This window comes from Palaemon carinicauda, chromosome 28 (assembly GCF_036898095.1).
Source record: "Palaemon carinicauda isolate YSFRI2023 chromosome 28, ASM3689809v2, whole genome shotgun sequence".
In the NCBI taxonomy this organism is placed as follows: Eukaryota; Metazoa; Arthropoda; class Malacostraca; order Decapoda; family Palaemonidae; genus Palaemon; species Palaemon carinicauda.
The window spans coordinates 36825875-36845205 of NC_090752.1; the positions used below are offsets into that span (position 1 = coordinate 36825875).

General features: G+C 40.9%; 1 protein-coding gene across 2 annotated transcripts in view; it reads right to left on the minus strand.

Moving 5' to 3' along the window:
• The window catches only part of LOC137621507 (myosin-11-like), a 177538-nt gene that overhangs the window by 80755 nt on the left and 77452 nt on the right, over positions 1-19331 (minus strand). For both annotated transcript variants that reach the window (XM_068351860.1, XM_068351859.1), the window contains 4 exons: positions 11674-11760; positions 9657-9773; positions 5935-6152; positions 110-335 (listed from right to left, as the gene is read on the minus strand). In XM_068351860.1, the coding sequence (XP_068207961.1) occupies positions 110-335; positions 5935-6152; positions 9657-9773; positions 11674-11760 (648 nt within the window). The remainder of the gene's footprint in view (positions 1-109; positions 336-5934; positions 6153-9656; positions 9774-11673; positions 11761-19331) is intronic.

Below are 19331 nucleotides of genomic sequence, written 5' to 3' on the forward strand. Positions count from 1 at the left end.
TGCAGATAAGGAGGGCATACTGGTCCTTGTTATTACCTATATAATGAGAATAATTTTCTCTTAAAACAGACAGTTTATGTATGCGATGTTCCTATTAAAAATTACATACCTCATGTTTGCGAATTTGGACTCTCAGATTTTCTTGTAGTTGTTCAAGTAATTGATCCTTTTCTTTATTAACATCTTTGATAGCTGCACAATGGTCAGCACGCAATTTCTCTTCATTGCGATGTCGTTCTTCAATCAGAGCCTTTATATCTTGCTCATGCTGCTTACGAAGAGCCTCCATTCTGCTAAGACAATGCTGTTCACACTGTCGAATTTCTAATTCTAATCTGTAGGGAAAGAGGGCAAATTAAGTCATTCTTTTCTAGTCCAAAATAATTTGAACCTCTTATTTTATTCACACTATGCCTCCTATAATGTTTAAATTTTAATTGGAAATAGAATTATCAATACAAACAAGAAATCTTGCGTATTTCTCTCTGTAAAAAGAAAAAATTTAATGATTACAAAGAAGAGAGCTCTTTCAGTAAAAACTTACAGTAATCTTAATAAGTAATTACTAGTTTAATATTTACCTAGTAGTCACATAGTTAATGTCTACAAAGCATTAGCTTCAAAACCTTTAAACAGAAAGGTTTATCTTGATTGAATAGGTTTAGGAACGAGGTAGGGAGGTTGAGAACGGGTGTGAGAAATGAATGTGGTGAGGTGGTCATCTTTTATAGGTGATGCATGCAAGAGTTGATGGGAGAAGTGCAAGAAGAAAGTTAAAATTTTGGTGGAGGGATGGAATGAAGGAAGCCATAGGTGACAGTAAGATAGATGTGAGAGAGGCAAAAGAGCATGCTAGGAATGAAAATGAATGGCAAGCGATTGTGATACAGTTTCGTGACTTCCTGTGACTTTCAGTTATCAAATTAACATTTTTTACAAAGAAATTAACTATTTTGATACTTCTGGGGCACACTAATTATACAGTATCTACACAGCGGAAGTTTTCAATGTTAAACAAATTTTTGTTTAAACACACACACACACACATATATATATATATATATATATATATATATATATATATATATATATATATACACATTTATACCCAGTTACACAGTACCTTCATATACATTTGTAGCTTGTAGCTAATAGAGACGAAGAGATTGTGAGGGCTAACAGTTAGGTAGACTTGCTAGACCACCCAGTGGACTATGCTTCAAGAGGTGCTTGGTTCATCAAGCCTGTGGGTCTCAGGAGAGGAAGGTGAATATATATATATATATATATATATATATATATATATATATATATATATATATATATATATATATATATATATATATATATATATATATATATACAGTATATGTATATATATATATATATATATATATATATATATATATATATATATATATATATATACAGTATATATATATATATATATATATATATATATATATATATATATATATATATATATATATATATATATGTATATATATACAGTATATATATATTCACCTTCCTCTCCTGAGACCCACAGGCTTGATGAACAAAGCACCTCTTGAAGCATAGTCTACTGGGTGGTCTAGCAAGTCTACCTAACTGTTAGCCCTCAAAATCTCTTCGTCTCTATTAGCTACAAGCTACAAATGTATATGAAGGTACTGTATACAGGGAAATCATGGATGTTATGAGGTGTTACAAGGAGGTCTTGGATGAGAAGAGGATCCAATCCTGCCACACAGACCTGTGTATCTACTTTAAAAAAGTAGAGATTTCTGAACCTGAACCTCAACCCTCTAACAATGCAACTTCTCCACCATCACCTCCAGCACCTCATCCTGACTCTCCAGCTCCTCTTCCAGCTTCTACAGCACCTAACCCAGCATCTCATCCTAATGATCCAGCCTCTCCAGCACCTAATACAGTATCTCAACCTGACTCTCCAGCATCTCCTCCAGACTCTTCAGATCCTCTTTCAGTTTCTCATCATAGCTCTCCAGCATCTCATCCTGACTCTCCAGCATCTCCTCCTGATGATCCAGCTTCTCCAGCACCTATTCCAGCATCTCATCCAGACTCCAGCTTCTTCAACACCTCATCCAGACTCTCCAGCATCTCACCCTGACTCTTCAGCTCCTCTTTCAATTTCTCATCCTGGCTCTCCAGCATCTCATCCTGACTCTCCAGCATCTCATCCTGACTCTCCAGCTCCTCTTCCAGCTTCTACAGCACCTAACACAGCATCTCATCCTGATGATCCAGCTTCTCCAGCACCTAATACAGTATCTCAGCCTGACTCTCCAGCATCTCCTCCTGACTCTCCAGCTCCTCTTCTAGCTTCTCCAGCACCTAATACAACATCTCTCCTTGATGATCCAGCTTCTCCAGCATCTCATCCTGACTCTCCAGCATCTCACCCTGACTCTTCAGATCCTCTTTCAGTTTCTCATCCTGGCTCTCCAGCATCTCACCCTGACTCTCCAGCATCTCCTCCAGATGATCCAGCTTCTCCAGCACCTATTCCAGCATCTCAACCAGACTCTCCAGCTTCTTCAACACCTCATCCAGACTCTCCAGCATCTCACCCTGACTCTTCAGCTCCTCTTTCAATTTCTCATCCTGGCTCTCCAGCATCTCATCCTGACTCTCCAGCTCCTCTTCCAGCTTCTACAGCACCTAACACAGCATCTCATCCTGATGATCCAGCTTCTCCAGCACCTAATACAGTATCTCAGCCTGACTCTCCAGCATCTCCTCCTGACTCTCCAGCTCCTCTTCTAGCTTCTCCAGCACCTAATACAACATCTCTCCCTGATGATCCAGCTTCTCCAGCATCCCATCCTGACTCTCCAGCTTCTCTAGCATCTCACCCTGACTCTTCAGATCCTCTTTCAGTTTCTCATCATGGCTCTCCAGCATCTCATCCTGACTCTCCAGCATCTCCTCCAGATGATCCAGCTTTTCCAGCACCTATTCCAGTATCTCAACCAGACTCTCCAGCTTCTTCAACACCTCATCCTGACTCCAGCTTCTCCAGCATCTCACCCTGACTCTTCAGCTCCTCTTTCAGTTTCTCATCCTGGCTCTCCAGCATCTCATCCTGATTCTCCAGCATCTCATCCTGACTCCCCAGCTCCTATTCCAGCTTCTCCAGCATCTATTCCAGTATCTCACCCTGATGATCCAGCTTCTCCAGCACCTCATCTTGACTCTCCAGCATCTCATCCTGACTCCAGTTTCTCCGCATCTCATCCTGATTCTCCATTTCATCTTCCTTCTCCAACATCTTACACTTCCCCCTCCCAATAGGCCTGTCTCTCAACCAATTTCAGCGCCCCTTCCAGTGTGCAGGCAAACCACAGGAATAAAGGTAAGGAATTGTTATATCCATTACTTATAGTCTACAATAAGCCTAGCTTGTAATAATAATAGTAATAATAATAATAATAATAATAATAATAAAAGAACTGTACTGTATTAGTGTAGATACAATACTGTATAAGGTACGGGTATTTGTATGAATAGTAAGGGCTTGTTTACTCTCTTTTTAAAGTATAATTTTCATACAGCATACAATATGTAAGTATGTACGTACAGTATGACATGTACAGTACAGTATATAAATCCAATTTATAATGAAAATCAACTTAAGACACACTATAAGAACAGGACTCATTCATAACTAGATGACTTCTTGTATACATTGCGCAATAATAAAGTTTATTCACTGTAAACAGAACAGCTGCCTTTCATTGCTGATATAGGCTGAGGAAAGTAACTTTAGTTGCTCTATATGACATCAAAGATTGCAATGCAGAAGACCGAGTTTGGTAGCTGGATCCTTATATCCCAACTCTTGCTAAAGAAAGTACTTTTAAACAATCTTTTTTCAGTTTGGAAATGGCGCTTCATATCGCTGATGCTCTTTAAATTCTTTTATTGGTGATGTAGCTCAGTTGGTAGGTTGCATCATGTGATCACTCTAGATGACAGTGTATTTTTGTTTCTTTACAAGCTCAGCCTCTAGTTCCTTATGGGTTTACATTGTGTGATAATGTCTTACACTAAGGTTTCTATTACCATATTCTTATGAATCTGGCTGTATAAAAGACTTGAATATCATAATGAAGTCTTTATATTTGCACTAACGCAGTTCTAGTTGCTCTGTGAAATATAAATTATGAGACATAAGACTGAGTCTGGTAGCTGGATCCTCAAACACCATCTCTCACTGAAACATATATTTTTATACAATATCGTTTTGATTTGGGAAATGGCATTTCTTATTGTAAACGCCCTTAAAATTTTGTTGTTGTTGGTGTGGTATCAGGTTTGCTGGTAAGTTAAATCACATGTTCACTCTAGCTGACAGTGTATTTTCATTTGCTTATAAACTCAGCTTCTAGTTCTTCCTGGGTTTGCTTTGTGTGGTAATATCTTACACTCATGTTTTTATTATCATTACAAGTTTGGCTGTAAAAAAAAAAGGACTCAAACATTATATTGGATTATAAGCCCATCATAAGGATGAGTAGGTTATGCAACTGGTATTTGGTTGATAGAAGCAGTCAAGAATTAAATACCTAGCACATGATGAATAACGGATTGGCATTTACTCTACCATCCTCCCCCTTGTTAAGGGAGACTGGGGAAGAACTACTTCTTACAGACCTAGTCTGATAAAAATGGTGCTCAGAAATGTAGCTTATCAGAATCAGTGTAAGATACAACATTTAGCTGTACAAATGCTTCATCCCTAGGTGAGGGGGAATGAAAGAAGTAGAAGAGCCAGTTATTCTAGCTTGCCTCCAGACTTGCATCAAATACATAAAAGTAGATAAGATATTTTCTGTCACTGGGCAACCATCACAGGGCCAATAACAAAAGAGTTGAAAAACTTGTGGGAAAACACTCAAGGATAGAAGTCTGTGAAGGTTGTTTGGCACTTACAAACTCCTTCTTCACCTGTCTGACTGCAAGATTCTTCAAAGTCTAAAGTGGGACCAATATCCCTGACTTCAAGAGCTCTTGTTTGAGCTGGTACCTAGAACCTCAAAATTATAGAAGCATATTTACTTTGATTGTCTTATGAAGCCAGAAAGGAACGTCTTCATCACCTCTTTTTTTATTCTGCCAGTACAAAGGAAGACATTTACACTCAAGCCTGAGATGGTGAGTCCCCTTCATATAGTACAAAAGAGCGTTATTGGGGCACAAAAAATATATTCTCTTGATTACCATCCCTCGCTTCCTGAAGTGAGGAGGTTTCAAAGCCGTGTCATATGGCAACAGGTTCTGGGTTTTGGTCACTAATTTGGGCAAAAAACTAAAGAGACCTTTTGCAAACTTTCAGTGGCTTAATACATGTTTGTTCAACTCGCCAACTCTTTTCGCCAAGGCTGCGGCTTTCAAAAAGACAGTCTTGAGAGTCAGATCTCTGTCTGATGCTTTTCTCAAAGTCTCCCACTGTGGGCAAGAATGCTAAAAGCTCTTCGCAAGAATAAACAACTCCCTTAGATTAAACTAATCTTTGGCAGTTTGCAAGGAAGAACTACCAGTATATGTTGAGAGTGGAACGACCACTTCACACTCCGACCCTAAAATAAACTCTCTTTGTTGTAAAGACCAACTTCTGAGTTCTCTATATGACTTTTCCTTTTTCAAATAGGGCTGATATTGATGCCCAGGAGTTACCCAAGTGCTTTACTATAGCTCTGAAACATATATTCTTGTCTCTGGTTATCCTTAATTCAACTGCCAGTAAAGTGCTTGTTTGTCTGATTTTCAACAGGAGTAGAGTATATAATAATACAAAAGATAAATCATGAATTGATGATAGCTAACATAATGATTTTTTAATAAACAAAAAATTTGCCATTACTCCTTTGGCAGTTTGGAAAATCATATCATAAACCAAAATACCTTTGTTGCTCTCTCTCTCTTTCCCTCTTACAAAGTTCTTCTTTTTCTTCTTCAAACTTCTTTTTCAAGTCTTCTGCCTGACAACGCATCTGATTCATAAATTTCTCCTCAGCCTCCTTCATAAGGTCCCAATGTTGTGCTTTGAGCTGGCTAATTTCATCTCGATGCTTGGCACTCAAATCTTTCATCTTGCTTTCTAATCCTCGGTAAGTTGATTCCTATATGCAAAATAAAATAGGAGACAAGAAAGAGGTTAATGAATTTGACTTAAACTTGATCAAGAAGACTTGTGAAAATTACCTTGAATAATTGTATGGTATACTGTATAATATTAAAAAGTATTCTGATAGAAATTACTTGTCCATATACAGTACATTATTAATAAATGGGATCAGAATCTAAAGAGATTCAATAAAATTCCTGATTGTAATATGTAAACGTTACATTGCAAGTATGTAGGAATCATGATGTTCTCTAGCTTAAAATAGATATTTAAATTATTCTCTCAACTCTACACTCTCCCTTCTGAGAATCACCCATCGCAGGAATTCTGCATAATTGGTCTGGGGTCCAGGACTCCACCCTATACTATTAGGGCTATAAGAATATGTATAAAAATGTAAATGATAACACTTATCAATAATTGTAATAAAGAAATATAAAGTGTGAAATAAAAATATAAAATTAGTAAAACTCAGTAACGAATACCTTCACTTAATTGTCTATAAATACTCAGACCATACAGTACCACCTGCACCAAAAAATTCATTCACAATATTTTTTGTGAGGAAAAGTATTATACTATTTACCTTTTCATATCTTAAGATCAATGAGTAACAAAGGATGAGAGAAACGACTAAGTATACAGCAAGAAATTATTCAAGTGCAATGACACAGAAAAAATTATATGGTATAAAAAGAATTTTAAGATAAAATTTGGCAAGAATTCTATTTATCAGATCATCTAAATAAGTTTGACATCAGAGCTTGGGCCATATAGACCAGTATTGAAGCTAGGGAAACCATTCTATGCAAAGGTACATACATACATATACCAAGGCACTTCCCCCAATTTTGGGGGGTAGCCGACATCAAACAAATGAAACAAAAAAGGGGACCAATCCTCTCACCGTTCCTCCCAGCCTGACAAGGGACTCAACCGAGTTTGGCTGGTACTGCTAGGGGGCCAAAACCCACCCTACCCCCTTATCCACCACAGATGAAGCTTCATAATGCTGAATCTCATACTGCTGCTACCTCCGCGGTCATCCAAGGCACCGGAGGAAGCAGCAGGGCCTACCGGAACTGCGTCACAATCGCTCGCCATTCATTCCTATTTCTAGCACGCTCTCTTGCCTCTCTCCCATCTATCCTCCTAACACCCAGAGCTTTCTTCACTCCATCCATCCACCCAAACCTTGGCCCTCCTCTTATACTTCTCCCATCAACTCTTGCATTCATCACCTTCTTTAGCAGACAGCCATTTTCCATTCTCTCAACATGGCCAAACCACCTCAACACATTCATATCCACTCTAGCTGCTAACTCATTTCTTACACCCGATCTCACCCTCACAACTTCGTTCCTAACCCTATCTACTCTAGATACACCAGCCATACTCCTTAGACACTTCATCTCAAACGCATTCAATTTCTGTCTCTCCGTCACTTTCATTCCCCACAACTCTGATCCATACATCACAGTTGGTACAATCACTTTTTCATACAGAACTCTTTACATTCATGCGCAACCCTCTATTTTTTACTACTCCATTATCTTCCCCCAACACTTTGCATCCTTCATTCACTCTCTGACGTACATCTGCTTCCACTCCACCATTTGCTGCAACAACAGACCCCAAGTACTTAAACTGATCCACCTCCTCAAGTAACTCCATTCAACATGACATTCAACCTTGCACCACCTTCCCTTCTCGTTCATCTCATAACCTTACTCATACCCACATTAACTCTCAACTTCCTTCTCTCACACACCCTTCCAAATTCTGTCACTAATCGGCCAGGCTTCTCTTCCGTGTCTGCAACCAGTACAGTATCATCTGCAAACAACAACTGATTTACCTCCCATTCATGATCATTCTCGTCTACCAGTTTTAATCCTCGTCCAAGCACTCGAGCATTCACCTCTCTCACCACTCCATCAACATACAAGTTAAACAACCACGGCGACATCACACATCCCTGTCTCAGCCCCACTCTCACCGGAAACCAATCGCTCACTTCATTTCCTATCCTAACACATGCTTTACTACCTTTGTAGAAACTTTTCACTGCTTGCAACAACCTTCCACCAACTCCATATAACCTCATCACATTCCACATTGCTTCCCTATCAACTCTATCATACACTTTCTCCAGATCTATAAACGCAACATAAACCTCCTTACCTTTTGCTAAATATTTCTCGCATATCTGCCTAACTGTAAAAATCTGATTCATACAACCCCTACCTCTTCTAAAACCACCCTGTACTTCCAAGATTGCATTCTTTGTTTTATCATTAATCCTATTTATCAGTACTCTACCATACACTTTTCCAATTGCACTCAACAAACTAATACCCCTTGAATTACAACACTCATGCACATCTCCCTTACCCTTGTATAGTGGTACAATACACGCACAAACCCAATCTACTGGTACCATTGACAACACAAAACACCTATTAAACAATCTCACCAACCATTCAAGTACAGTCACACCCCCTTCCTTCAACATCTCAGCTCTCACACCATCCATACCAGAGGCTTTTCCTACTCTCGTTTCATCTAGTGCTCTCCTTATTTCTTCTCTTGTAATCTCTCTCTCATTCTCATCTCCCATCACCGACACCTCAACACCTGCAACAGCAATTATATTTGTCTCCCTATTATCCTCAACATTCAGTAAACTTTCAAAATAACAGGGAAAGGAGAACCACACACCTGCACTATGAAGTAAAAACTAGATGGGATTAGGTAGTAAAATGAAAGAAAGAAAGCAGTAACAGAGCTAAAGTAGATAGCTAAATTTTGGATGAACCAGCTAATGCATGAATTGACACTACAAGAAAGGTTAAATAATCCTTACAGAGCCTAACCCTTAAGTAAACCCTAAACAGCCCTAACCATTAAGTAAATTAAATTATACAGAGACCTAATGCATAATTAATCCCTAAAGAGCCCTAACCCTTAAGCAATCCCCACACAGTCATAAGCCTTAAGTAATCCCTACAGAGCCCTAACTCTTAAGTAATCCCTACAGAGCCTTAATCCTTGAATAATTCATAGAAAGCCTTAACCCTTAAGTAATCCCTAAAGAGCCCTAACCCTTAAGCAATCCCTACAAAGAAGTTATGGTACATTCCATTAAAGAGACTGTTCTGGAGGTATCTTCCCCTGGGCCTGCATCCACATTTGATGGAATGATTATTTAAGAGAAATACATCCCCTGCTTTGACTAAATTAGATAATGTCCTTTACTTTTAAAGGAAAGGTAGATTTTGTAAGTTAACTAATATGTACAAGTCAGTGAGTGGTTTTTTTGCTTTATCCCCTCTTTTCTACATTTTACTTTGTTTATAAATATCCCCTCTGATATTCATACAAAGTCCAAGAAAATAACAGTATTATAAGACTAAACTTGGTGGTCATGAGAAAGTTATTAATTCTGACATAATTTCTGTGGATGAAAAAGTAATTAGCCATATACAGTGGATCTTACCTTTATAGATTTTGTCTTCTGTTGAAACCATTTCTCTCTTTTATCTTGCTCTGTAGATATAATTCTTTCTCTTACATTTTTCAACTCTTGGCTGTGCCTCTCTTCAGCCAGTTTTATCTGAAAATTTGATCCATTTACAGTGGGAAATTTTTTTTTTTTCAAGTTCATGGAAATTAATGCAAATGTGAAATTACATACGATAAAACATTTAAAAGCAAAGAATGTGAAATATAGCCAACATGAAAAAGAAAGCTTCAAATTATAGTATCATAAAATCTATCATTTCAATGTTTCCCAATTATTCATTTGATGCAGTATATGCTTCTAAAATACAGCTTAGATAACAGATATACTGTATATAAAATCTCAAGCAGACTGGAATGGTATTTCAAGTGATCTTTTGTATCTGAATTTGTCATAATGATCTAGAAGTGTTGAGCCTCTTGTTCCCTAGGATGAGACTCTAACCAACATAATTTCTTGTATTAAATTTCCGAGATAAAACTTTGTTCAATAATGATTGTAGAAGTGCTTATTTGGAAAACCAGGAGGCCTATCATCTTTGGAAGGGTAACATATCATACTGGCTTGGAATAACTATATTAAGCTAAGAGCTGTTGCTCAGGGCTTTGTCCAATGGAAAAGGCAACCCTTTGGGATGAAGTGTTTGTCAATAAGCAGAGTAACATATAGGAGTGTAGTTTAAAATATGAAGAACTTGGAGAGAGTTAGCTTCTGTGGAACGTCTGTGTTGTCAGTATACAAAGCAAACATAATACAGGTACAATTATTTTTGAGTGCCACATGAAGCATTATGCAGGCATTTGAATTTTCATATTGACAGAAATTCCCAAGTGCGAGGGGATGTGACAAGACAAAATTATTGTAAATTAAGCCTGGCTGTGATGAAATGATGCTTGTGAAGAATCTTTATTTTTCCAATAAGTGTATATGAGAAGGAGGACAAATCTATGCTGCACACATACATTTTAACAATATTGAACTTTGGTGATAGATATTTTTTCACGATATGAATGTTAACTGAATTAACTGTTCCTGGGGACTTTGTACTGAATTCATATGGGGGTGTGCAACATGTGAACATTTCTTGTTTTTCAAATCTGATTTTTCTTTTAACCTAATTATTGTGGGACTGAAGTGAAGATGGATACTGTACTAGTTTTTTCATTACAATATAAATCTAGTTATTTGATTAATTTTTCTTATTAAATCTGTTTTTTATAATCCTCTTTCAATAAATTTCCTCCTAGAGGTTGATTCACATGCCAGCCTATAAATACATTAAGAATGTAATTTTTTTTTCTCCTAGTGTTCTCAAGGTTTACTTAAACTTGAAAAAAAAAATCATACCTGGAAAGCATATTGCTTTATTTATTTAGAACACGGCGCAGATTATGGTGGAGAGAGACGAAATACTCAAGAAAAAATAATAGGGAAGTAAGGTTCTAGCTGGATCCCCTTGCCCAGTATAAAATCAAGGGGTGGTGCCCAGTGCCCAATTCAATGATTGTTTACCTTTTACCCAGATTTCTAGGTATTCCACCATTTCTTTTTATGTAGAGAAACGTTTTAGTGTGGTCGGCATTCAGACACTAGGCAGTGTGCGTGCTACATCTGGCCACAGTCCGCAAACCACTACATAATAATCCACTTAACCACAAACTTGGCTTTCAATGAGTTTATGCTGTTACAAGTGAGATTACTCACAAGAAAAACATTAATCACAAATGAAAGTAAGAAAAGATCCAACAGTTAAAAGAGCAGTGCTACAGTATGCAGGTTGTTGCAGCCATGGACAAAAGTAGTTATTTCGTAAAAGAAAGTCACTAGGGCTTTCTTCTCACCACCTGTCATTAACCAACTACCTACCTTGTTTACGATTTAATGACCATTCCAATGCCGCTGAAAAGACATATCCCTATTTCAAAAGATGTAAGATTTGTATAGGCATAAGAACAAATATTACCATGTATTAATCTAATACTGCATATTTTACCTTATCAGAATGTTTCTTATCTGCTACTCTCATGCTCTTCTGCATTTCCTCACATTGTTCAGTCAATAATTTCTTGTCATCCAAAAGCTGAAATAATCAGTAAAGAAGTATGTAATATATGAGACAGCAATAAAGACTATTTGTTGTTGAAAGTTTATTGCATGTTTATAAAATTTAGGCTAACAACAATTTAACTAGTTTATGGAATTTGGACCATATGGCCCAGTACTGGAGTAGAAGAGGGTATTCAGAGCTGAATGATCTGACAGTTGCACTATAAGTAATAGGAAAGAAATAAGCAGGACCTGAGGTACAATAGAAGACTAACAAGTAATAAAAGTTGGAGGGCCAAAGGAAAGCTGCAAAGAAACTTACAATGTACATCATATCCTTATATGACAGTTATATCTATATTTCACAATACGGTATATAATATTTACTCAGAAATGACAAATTTGGAAGTAATTTGTATTGTTTTTAAAGATACAAACCTGGAGCTATTTATAAGGGATATTACTTTCAGCGTAGCTGAAAGACGAGCCCTTAGATTTTTATCAAGAGATAACTACCCCAAACGCTAGTTAGAGGGAGGGGTGGAGGGTAGCCGGCTACCCAGCTCACTCACACACCTAGGCTGAGCACCCACTTTGCATGTAGGCAGTAGATAGGTGCTGGCAGACCAATCTGTATAAATAGTTCCAGGTTTGTATCGTTAAGGAAAAATACAAATTACTTCCCAATTTGTCATTTGTTCCATCACTCTATACAAACCCTTGCTATTTATAGGGGATGACTTACCTCTTAGGAGGGCGAAAGTCCGTGCCAGCTGGCTCTTGGCATTTGACACAGGGTTCTCTCCTTACGATATAAATCGTTAGCGGTAAGAGCCCTACACCTAGCTAAAACTGTCATGCTCTGAACGACTAGTGACCTATACAAGCTGTTTTTTTTGTGAAACTAGCAATGTGACTTGGTCTAGTAATAGAATCTCCTCCAAGTCATAGGAATATGAGAGTACAGTGAACCCTCGCTACTTCGCGGTTCGACCATCGCGGATTCACCACTTCGCGGATTTTTTCCATAACCCATATATATACAGTAATAATTTATATATATATATATATATATATATATATATATATATGTATGCATGTATTTATGTATATATGTAGGTATGTATATGTGTATACATATAAATATATATATATATATACACACACACACACACACATATATATATATATATATATATATATATATATATATATATATATATCTATATATCTAAAGTAGGAAGATGTGATGTAGTTCTAAGGGAAAAGTATGGGAAATATGTCTGGGTAATAAGCAAAGCTCTACCTCCAGTTTGTTTCTACATTATGATCAGAGATAAATGTAAACAAAACATTGGTTGCCATTTTTTATCGTGCTTTTTAGCATGTTTAGGAAATGCATGATATAAAATCACCTTTAATATTTGTGCCTGTTTTAGTTTAAGGTACTGTAGTACATGCATTAAGTGTTCTGTACATTAAAGGGTAGTTTGTTAACAGTACTACGTACAAGGGAAGGTTCTAAAAGTCTGAATATACATGTTGAATAAATAGGTAAATATGGTGTCACTACTTCGCGGATTTTCATCTATCGCGGCCGCGACTGGAACCTATCTACCGCGATAAACGAGGGTTCACTGTATCAAGACCTTACCCAATCCCCCCTCGCTAGAGGTATTGGAGACGCAACAAATATTATTTCTATACTAGGTTACACAGGGGAAATGGATTTTACCTGCAGAGAGGTGAGGTCAGCTGTGTTAAGTACCATGTTACTGATTCCCCAAGGGAGGGGAAAGTGAAGGAAAGAAAGAAACCAGTCATCCTAAATCAAGTACCCCAGATTAACCCGGGTTACCTCAGCCCTCAACCCTCTGCTACTTATTAAGGAACTTGAGGTGTTTAGATCACTTGTTGTGCAGCCACCACAAGACCAATGATAAATGTCTGCATGCTCCTGTGGGTTACGTCTTGCAGGTAGTGGGCGGTGAAGGTCGTCTGAAGTTTCCACACGCTCACTTGCATAACCTGCGGCACAGAGTAGTTCTTTTTAAACACCAAGAAATATTATTTCTATACTAGGTTCCACAAGGGAAATGGATTTTACCTGCAGAGAGGTGAGGTCAGCTGTGCTGAGTACCATGTTACTGATTCCCCAAGGGAGGGGAAGTGAAGGAAAGAAAGAAACCAGTCATACTAACCCAAGTACCCCAGATTAACCCGGGTAACCTCAGCTCTCACCCTCTGCTACTTATCCATCAAGGAACTTGAGGTGTTTAGATCACTTGTTGTGCAGCCACCACAAGACCAATGAAAAATCTCACCATGCTCCTGTGGGTTACGTCTTGCAGGTAGTGGGCGGTGAAGGTCGTCTGAAGTTTCCACACGCTTACTTGCAAAACCTGCGGCACAGAGTAGTTCTTTTTAAACACCAAGGACGTTGCAATGCCCCTGATGTCATAAGCTCTGGGTTGTTGTGGTGGAGGAGGGTTCAGATTAACTGCCAGTTTGATGACCTTGCAAATCCATGATGAGATGGTGTTCTTTGTGACCCTTCTCTTGACCTTCCTCATGCTGACAAAGAGGGCCAACACACCAGGGCGAGCTGCTCTAGTCATTTCTTAGTAACACCTCCGGCTCCTCACTGGAAAAAGTACAGTAGGTCTGGATCTTTGATCAGAGAACAAAGACTTTCAATCCTGATGGGCCCAAATTTAGGATCCGCTACCCCTGGATTTTGAGTCTTGGCAATAAACTCAGGGATGTCTCCCCTTGAATGGGAAACATCGTAGGGTAGACCATGCAGTTCACTAACTTTCTTGGCTAAAGCCAAAGTGAGTTGGAACACCATCTTCAGAGTAAAGTGGCGACCTGTTGCTTGGTGTAATGGTTCGGTGGGAGCTTCTTTCAGAGACTGAAGGACTCAATCCACATTCCAAGGAGGAGGTCTAACTTCCAACTGGGGGCAGGTAATCCCGTAACTTTGTATGAGGAGAGAGAGTTCCAATATGGAGGAAATATCTACTACCTTCAGTTTAAAGGCAAGACTTCAGGCTGAGCAGTAGCCTTTGACTGCCGAAACCGAGACCATTTCTTCTCCAAGGTTTACAAGGAACTCCGCTATTGTTGGAATAGAGGCACTGAGGAGACTGATACCCCTTCCACGACACCAATCACAGGAAGCAGACCACTTAGCCTGGTAGACTGATGCTAAAGATCTTCTAAGGTGTCCAGATATCCTTTCTGCAACTCATTGTAAAAAGCCTCTCTGAGTGAGATGTTGGAGTCTCCAGGCGTGAAGTCGAAACGAAGCTACAGCTTTGTGGAATATGTTGGCATGTGTTGTTTGAGTAGATCGTGTCGTGGAATAAGTTCCCTAGAAAGCTCTGTCAAGACCCGCAGAAGGTCTGAATACCACTCTGTGTGGTGCCACAGCGCAGCTATCAGTGTCATTGATAAGTTCTTGCTTATTCTAACTTTGTTGAGGACTTTTCTCATCGGACAGAATGGGGGAAATGTGTAAACATCGATGTTGTGCCACCATTGTTGGAATGCATCTTGCCAGAGAGCCTGGGGATCCGGGACTAGGGAGCAGTAGAGCGGGAGCCTGAAGTTCAGGGCTGTTGCGAAGAGGTCCACAGTCGGGGAACCCAACACAGTCAGGACTTTGTTGGCTACTAGATGATTCAAAGACTACTCGGAGCCCAGTATCTGAGTCGCTCGGGTCAAATTGTCTACAAGCACATTCCTCTTGCCTGGAATGAAGCGAGCAGATAGGGATATCGAGTTGTCTTCTGTGTATCTAAGTAACTCTATCGTTAGATGGCACAGGGGCTGCAAAAAGGTACCCCCTTGCTTGTTTATATAAGCTACTACCATGGTGTTGTCGTTCATCAAGACCATGGAGTGCTCTGCCAGGAACTGGTGGAACTGTTGGAGGGGAAGAAAGGCTGCCCTCATTTTTACGAGATTTATATACTGGTACCATTTTGATTTGTACTTAAGGCTGGAGATGGTGTAGTGCAGCATATGGGGCCACCACCCTTCTATTGGTGCATCCAAAAAGAGCATCAGTTCCAGGGGAGTGACTACACGGTCGACCGCTTTAAGGAGGGGTTCTTGTCTGTCACCCACCATATGAGGTCCGTCAATACTTCTAACCCTAGATGAACCAGGGTGTTTGGGGAATCGGATGCTTGATTCCACGGGGACTTGAGGCGCCACTGGAAAGATCTTATTGTGAGGCAACCATTGGAGACTAGACGGGCCAGGGATGGGCTGGAAGCTCTTCTTGCCTGAGGAAGGGCCCTGCTACATTCCTCAGGAAATTCTTTGTGGAAATGCTTTGTGCTGTTTGGTGTTTATGATCATGCCTAGATATACTGTACCAGCCTTTGAGAGGAAAGTAGGTGTAACTTCTCAAGGTTTACCATGATCCCTAGATCTTGGCAAAGCCCCAGAAGCTTGTCTTGGTGTTGAAGAAGGGTCACCACTGAGTCTGATAGAATCAGCAAATCGTCAAGATATCATAGGAGATGGATGCTGATTTTGTGAGCCCAAGATGACACTAGGGTGAACACTCTTGTAAAGACCTGAGGTGCCGTGGAAAGACCAAAACACAGCACCTTGAACTGGTATTGTTTTTGGTCGAACATGATCCTCAGATACTTCCTTGAAGACGGATGGACTGGGATCTGGAAGTATGCGTCCTTGAGATCCAGTGTACAAATGAAGTGCTGCGGTTTTACTGCTTGTCTGACCATATCTGCTGTCTCCATCTTGAACAAAGTTTGTCTGACAAACTTGTTCAAGGCCAAGAGATCGATGACTGGTCTCCAGCCTCCACACGCCTTTTTCACAAGAGTCAGCTGAAGAAGCCTGGAGACCCGTCAAGGACCTCTTGGAGAGCACCCTTCTCAAATATGATCTGGAATTTGGGCCGAAGAGCCAGCACCTTCGCAGATCCCTTTGCGGAGGAGCTTGTTGGGACTGGATCCCGAGTCAGTGGATGAGAGATTGAATGAACAGGACGCAATACCCAGAACGAATCCCCTCGACCATCCACGGTTCAGCCCCAAGCTGCAGCCACCTTAGCCAGCGGCTTTGCAGGACACCCCCCACAGGTGAATAGGTTGGAGGAATTCACGTCCTAGCGGGAGAGGCCTCTGCCGGGTCCTCTATTTCTTTTACCTCCACGGAATGACTTTAATCCTTTCCGATTGCACTGAAAGGACTTCTTAGACCCCTACTGATGTTGCTGTTGTTTTGAGACCATGGCCTTATTCGTCGGCAGTTTGGGTGGAGGTTGTTTCCTTTGTGGAGGAGGTTGGTTTGGCCGTGATGTCAGGGCCATATGGAGGAGATGTCAGGGCCATACGGAGGAGGGAGTCCTGGTTGGACTTCCCCTCTCCTCTACCCGCTCGACGTCTTCCAGGTTGAAAAGGGAATTTCCCTCGAAAGAGGAGTTTCTCAGCCTAGATACCTTGGCTTGCAGGAGCTGTCGATGGAACCTCTAAATGATCATGTCTCGTCTACTTAAGATGGTGTTCGCCCACAGGTTAATGCGACCTGATCAGGTGTCTCACTGATTCCAACCAGAGATCCAGCCACAAAGTAGCCTGCATGGCATACTTCGCAACCTTCTCCTTGTTGATGATCTCCAAAGCCGAGTAAGAGACAAAGTCCTGATAATATCTCGAAGGGAACACCCATTGTGAGAGCCTCTATAGAGTGAAGCTGGATGAGGCTCTTTGATCTCCTCTGTTGCACAAATGGTGGCAAGAAGACCTTAGAGGAGGAGCCTGCCCTGAGGGAGCTAGAGGAGCATGTAGCCTGTAATGCTGCCTCACTTCTGGCACTCTTCAACCCTTCTGACCAGAGCAAAGCTGCACTGGCATTCATGGGTCTTTGAGCGCCATAGAAATGGTCAAGGACCATGTCTTTTCCACTCTGCACGGCTGCCAATAGATTTGACAGCCCATTGATGGATCTTATGCAGGCCACAACCTGACAGAAGGTATGCTCAGAATCTTTCCCCTCCGCCTCCGTGAGCTTAGGGCTAGTGACTCTAGACAAAAGGCCGTCCTCATAACCTAAATGCTCATCCACCTCCGAGCTCTCACCCATACGAGACCAGGGTGGGTCAAAGTCGTCAAGGTAGGTAAGAGACAGGGCGTCTCTTACTAATGCTCTAGAGAGAGAGACTTCCATAGGCCTCTCTTGCTGAGGCACGGAAGATCTTGCCGAGGACTTGGGAATGGAGACAGTATTCCTCCAGAAGAGAAGGCTTTGCGGCTGACTCTTTCCTGAGGGGCCATTGGTAGTTACGGAACAAATGACAAATTTGGAGATATTTTGTATTTTTCCTAACTAATGATACAAACCTTTAGCTATTTATACAAACTTACCTGAAGGGAAAAAACACGTCCGGGTGGGATGGAGGGCAGGACTCTGGTGGAACCACCGCTATCGGCGAGAGACTAAAAGAGTCAATCAGGGAGATCACCCTGTTCTCCCTAGCGGAGATGGCCTAATCCTCTTACTCTTACCCTTTGGTTTACCAGTGTTACACATACTGTACCTGCAAGGGGTTCCCAGACTTTTCTAGTACTCTTTCCTCCCAATTCCTCTTCAGGGGGGAGAGAGGTCTCTCCTTAGAAGAAGGTCTTGCTAGGGATGAACCTTAGGAACTCCTCCAAGGGTCTGAAGGAAGAGAGGAATCAGGAAGGAGAGAAGCCATCAGGAGAATCTTCGGCATGCCACCCAAAGAATGAAATCAGGGAAAGCCCCCGTGACTGCCTGTCGCACTACATTAAATAGTGTGCTCAACCAGGGGGCGGTTCCCCTACCACCTGTGGAAGTGGGAGGAAATCCATTGGGCGGCCAGATGCGCTAGGTCTGGGAACTTGTAAAGAAGGGTGGTTAGTCACCTTAACTGCAAGTAAATGTGGTACCAGTCAAACTGCAAGGTGTTTTACCGTGTGTTGGTCCCTCAAAACGGTGCTCTGCTTAGGTGCCTCCTTTGGTTGTCCACCCTGAGCCTGATGAAACTCACGAATCATCAACCCGTTGCTCACACGAGGTGAGCTGATCTATTGGTAGGTGATTTGATTTGAGGTTTTCTGGCATTCTGACATCTAGACGATCCCTAGGAACAAAGCGCTTGTGAACCTATGAGGGGATCGGGGCAGTCAGTCTCAGGGACCGAGGCGAGGGTAAACAACGAGGTGGTGAGAGCCACCTTGGCGAACGCCTGGAAAGCGAGTGGGGAAAAAGGGACACTTGCGAACTCTTGAAGATAGTCGCTGGCGCTTGAAGGGAGAGCGCCGGGGAGGTGGAGTATTACAAACCTCGTAGACTCGTTCAGGCAAGTGAGGCCTCCCACGTCTGTCGAGACTAGTGTTCATTTCCCCTAGTGTAATGGTTCCTCTGTGGAGAGAGACGATCACTCGTCACCTGATGATGAGGCGAAAATGGCTCGTCCTAAGATGAGTGACGAGAAGCAGGCGAGACCTGCCTAGTTGACACATAGAACAGCTGGTGAACCATATAAAGCTGTAGAGTGACGAGCCGCTGACGAGTTACTTGCAGCTGTCAAGTTACGAG